This window comes from Lytechinus variegatus, chromosome 3, assembly GCF_018143015.1.
Source record: "Lytechinus variegatus isolate NC3 chromosome 3, Lvar_3.0, whole genome shotgun sequence".
NCBI lineage: Eukaryota > Metazoa > Echinodermata > Echinoidea > Temnopleuroida > Toxopneustidae > Lytechinus > Lytechinus variegatus.
The window spans coordinates 60,993,668-60,997,919 of NC_054742.1; the positions used below are offsets into that span (position 1 = coordinate 60,993,668).

A 4,252-nucleotide genomic window follows, 5' to 3' on the forward strand; every position below is an offset into this window, starting at 1 on the left:
AGGTCAAAAGATAAAGATGTGACTTTATGTATTATTTGGATATTAAAATACAACCTGAAAGGAACATGATTTGCAATTATCAGCTTAAAATCATCATTTGTGTTGAAATGACACATAATATGAAAGTCGGTGTAAAAACCTTTAACAATGGGATTTGGGTGGATTAAAGATTTTGGGTGAATTTCAGCCATCTTTTCAAGGTCATTGTGTTGTAAAAAAAATGATTTAATACTAGATCATCCAAGTACTCATTATGGACTACCAATATTGCAAATATCAACATGATCAGGCTTTTTGTCTGTAAGAAAATCAATTCTGAAATGTGTTGTAAAACTCACGGGTGTTGTGAATATGCTAATTTTAAGCATTTTCAGCTATTTTTAGATCAATGTCAAGGTCAAAAGATAAAGATGTGACTTTACGTATTATTTGGACATTAAAATACAACCTGGAAGAAACCTGATTTGCAATTATCAGCTTAAAATCATCATTTGTCTTAAAATGACACAAGTGAAAGTCGGTGTAAACAACCTTTAACGATAGGATATTGGCAGATTAAAGATTTTGGGTGAATTTCAGCCATCTCTTCAAGGTCACTGTGTTGTACAAAAAATGATTTAATACTAGATCACCAAAGTATTGAGTAGAAGAAATAACCAGTTGTCTCACGATGTAGCAAACGTAGTAGGAAAGCGACGTTTCGTCTGCAAGCTGCTAGACTTCGTCAGGCAATGAACGGGTTATATAGCGTCGGGAGCTATTGTCTGGCTCCACTCGGGCGTGAGCCGCGCTGTGATTGGCCGGAGCCGCTGGCCAATCAGGGTCCGCGCTGGTGCTTGGTGCCCGCTCGGGCGTGCACCGCGCGCTGTGATTGGCCGAGGCAGCCGGCCAATCAGCGTCCCGCTGGTGTCAGGCACCCGCTGGTGCGGGCGTCGCGCGCTGTGAACCGTGGATGCAGTATGCCGTCGGATGGTAGGTAACCATTCATCAGGGATCTCAATGCCGCTGTCCCTGTTGATATTGCTCGGGTGCAAACGGATCTGGATCGCTTCCTTAATGCGCCGCGTATACCAATGCTTATCATTAGCGATGCAGCTGACCTCATCCCAGTTAGGTGGATGATCGGAGTCCCAAGCATGTTCTGCAACAGTAGAGCTATCGGTGCGCCTAAGCCGAACATCACGGCGATGTTCCTTCATGCGTTCCCCCACAGGTCTACCAGTCTCACCGATGTAGACTTTGTCGCAGGTCGAGCAAGGGATCTTATAAACAACCCCATCGCGTCTGTCGGGGATCGGGCGGTCTTTCGGACGGACCAGCTGGCTGCGGATGCTGTCGGACTTAAATATAACTCGGATGCCATGCCTCTCCAAGCGCCGGCGGAGAAGATGCGCGATACCATCAACAAACGGGATTACTATAGCGGATTTAAATTGCGCAAGCTGTTCGGACGGGGCGCTCTTCTTAGCGACGCGGTTAACGAAGGAGCGCGGGTAACCGTTAGAAATAAGAGCCGAGGTGATGTGTTGCTTCTCTGTAGCTGTGCAATGGGGCTTAGTAACGATGCGTGAAGCTCTGTCGTAAAGACACTTCACTACCCCGCGCTTAACGGACTTCGGGTGATGGGAATCATAAGCAATGTACTGATCGGTGTGTGTGGGCTTCCTGTATACGGTGGTGTACAGTCGGCCGCTGGTGTCACGGTGCACCAAAGTGTCTAGAAAGGCAATGCGCTCGTTGCACTCCATCTCCATGGTAAAACGGATGGAGGGCTGCTGCGAATTCATGTGGCTCAAAAGGTCATCGGCGGCGGATCTATGCATGATGATAAACGTGTCATCTACGTATCGCTTCCAAACTCTAGGGGCGCAGTCGGGCGGGCAACTACTCAGCGCACGTTCCTCAAAAGCTTCCATGAACAGGTTAGCGATCACCGCGGAAACAGGGCTGCCCATGGCTGCCCCTTCTTGCTGTTCGTAGAAATTGCCGGCAAACATGAAATACGTAGATTGCAAAACAAAACTCAAAAGCTCAGTTACCTGGGCCGGAGATAACTGTGTGAGCTCGGGTAGGCTCTCATCACGTTCGAGCCTGCTAAGTGCGACCTTACATGCGACGTCAATGGGTACATTGGTAAACAATGATACCACATCAAATGACATTACTGATAATTGATCCATGTTAAAGCTTCATTTGGAAGAAAAATACAAGTAGATCACCTTTATTAAGCATGACAAAATAACAACTTTGTTACTGATGAAAACAACAGTACACTAATAAAACAGCTGTTTACCAAAAGACCAGATCTCCATACAAGACGTCAGCAGCAAGCCGATACATAGAAATGTTGTAATCAGTAGCATCATCATTAGCCCAATATGCCATTCGGTACATTTCATTTTCCAGTGTCTCACTTTGCATTGTACATTTCTAGTTTTTACCACTCTTATGGCAGCGTGGTTGGCAGCACACCTACACTCTTAAAAAAATTGGGCAAAATTTTACCCAAAATTTACCAAACATGAGGGTAGTTATGTATCCACCCAACTTTCATAATTTACCCATTATAGAGCAAACTGCATTGCCCATCTAATTACCGATTTCAAGATTGCCCAACCGTGTTGCCCAACAAAATTTACCCAACTATTACCATAATAAGGGTTATAAAGATTTTGACTGGGTAATGGAGTTGGGTAAATTATTTACCCAACAAATTGACCAAGGATATTGCCATATTATTACCCATTTAAATTTGGAAATGACCAGACTGGGTTAAACTGTTGGTCATAATTCATTACCCAATTTCATTGCCCAGTAAGACATTGCTCATACATTTACCCAATGCCCTGTTTTACCATCTGTTACCCAATTCTCACCCAGCATGAGGGTTCATATGTATCCAAGGCCCTAATGGGCAAAATCTATATGGGTAAAAAGCTACTGGGTAACCTCATATCTCTTTTTACTCCAGTTTGGTGTACATTTTACCCAGCCTTGTATAAAATCACAAATATATGGCTATATGGTAAACCTGACAATTGAACTGCAAATTAAGGGTAAACTCTAGCTGCAAGGGTAAAGTTTTTTAAAAGGAAAACATTCAAATAAAAAGAGTTGAGAGTTTGCTCGCATGTTTTGTATAGTATATATTCTCAAACATAAGAAAGTAAATTACACAACAAAGAGTAACAATTAGTAAGATGTATCAATTGCATTATACATTTACAAGTAGTGCAGTGATATGGCCATCTTGTTTTCGATTATAAGCAATGAATGTATTTAGGAAAACATTTTACACATCGTCCTAATTATCATTAGTAAGAGATAAACTAATAGAGTCTCATGTAGGTATCATTGGGGTAAAAACAATATTTTGTCATTACGCCTATCTTTTCTTGTGAATGTAAAACAAACATGAAATTAAGCATATTCCAGTATGCTACCATTTATAAGAATTTTGTAACAAACATTTAAGCTAATGTCAAATCTATAGTGTTGAGGTCTATATGTGGGCAATTCCATGGAAAATGTTCACTTTAGAGAAAAAATGAAGTTTCAGATTTCACTTAAGCAGTCAAATTTTCTTAAAAAGTAATCTATAAAGTCTCAATTTCCAATAGAAAAATCACAATATTGATAAAATGTTGTAGTTTTTTCCATCATCAAAAAAATAGAATAGTAAATTGCAAAATGTGAAAAATGTGGCTATTTTTAAACAATTCATCTTTCCTGTCTCTACTAAAAGCAAACAAGGTCCCAGAGGTCTCTTTTTACTTTTGAATAGTTGATTAATGTTTAAATCAACAGAAAATAATCGTTAAATGTCATGCCATTCATCAATTTTAGAGAAATCTGCCTTCAGATTTGTGTGATTTCTTTACCATTATCAGTGTCATGTCCGTTACGTTTTTCACTTAAAGTTTTCACAGCTTACAGGAAATTTGTCTAAAGGTACTGCAGATTCAGATTCTATGTTAGAATTAAACCCCCTACCATGTGTACCAATCATTTTCCCTTACCACTTCTCATTTTCATAAAAATGGCGTAACGGACATGACAATTCGCGTAACGGACATGACGCCTTATATATGGCAAAAGGCAGCATTCACAAAAACAAAATATTAGGCTCAGTGTCACAGACTGAGGTCAGTCTCAATTATTTTAGGATAGCTGAATGTAATATTTCCTAGAATCTGCATGTCATTCAAGCTATTTTTAGAAGTTGGTGAATGATGAAAGCTCAGCTCTTGTT

At 40.5% G+C, this 4,252-nt stretch overlaps 1 protein-coding gene across 1 annotated transcript; it reads right to left on the reverse strand.

The window, feature by feature from the left end:
- Positions 1-740: 740 nt before the first annotated feature.
- LOC121412100 lies at positions 741-2,180 on the reverse strand. The gene has a single exon (XM_041605009.1). It carries the CDS (start codon positions 2,178-2,180, stop codon positions 741-743), a length of 1,440 nt encoding a protein of 479 aa, XP_041460943.1.
- Positions 2,181-4,252: the final 2,072 nt, after the last annotated feature.

Excerpts from the sequence above, each read along its gene's own strand:
- LOC121412100 (XM_041605009.1), bottom strand. The coding sequence starts at position 2,180 with ATGGATCAATTATCAGTAATGTCATTTGATGTGGTATCATTGTTTACC.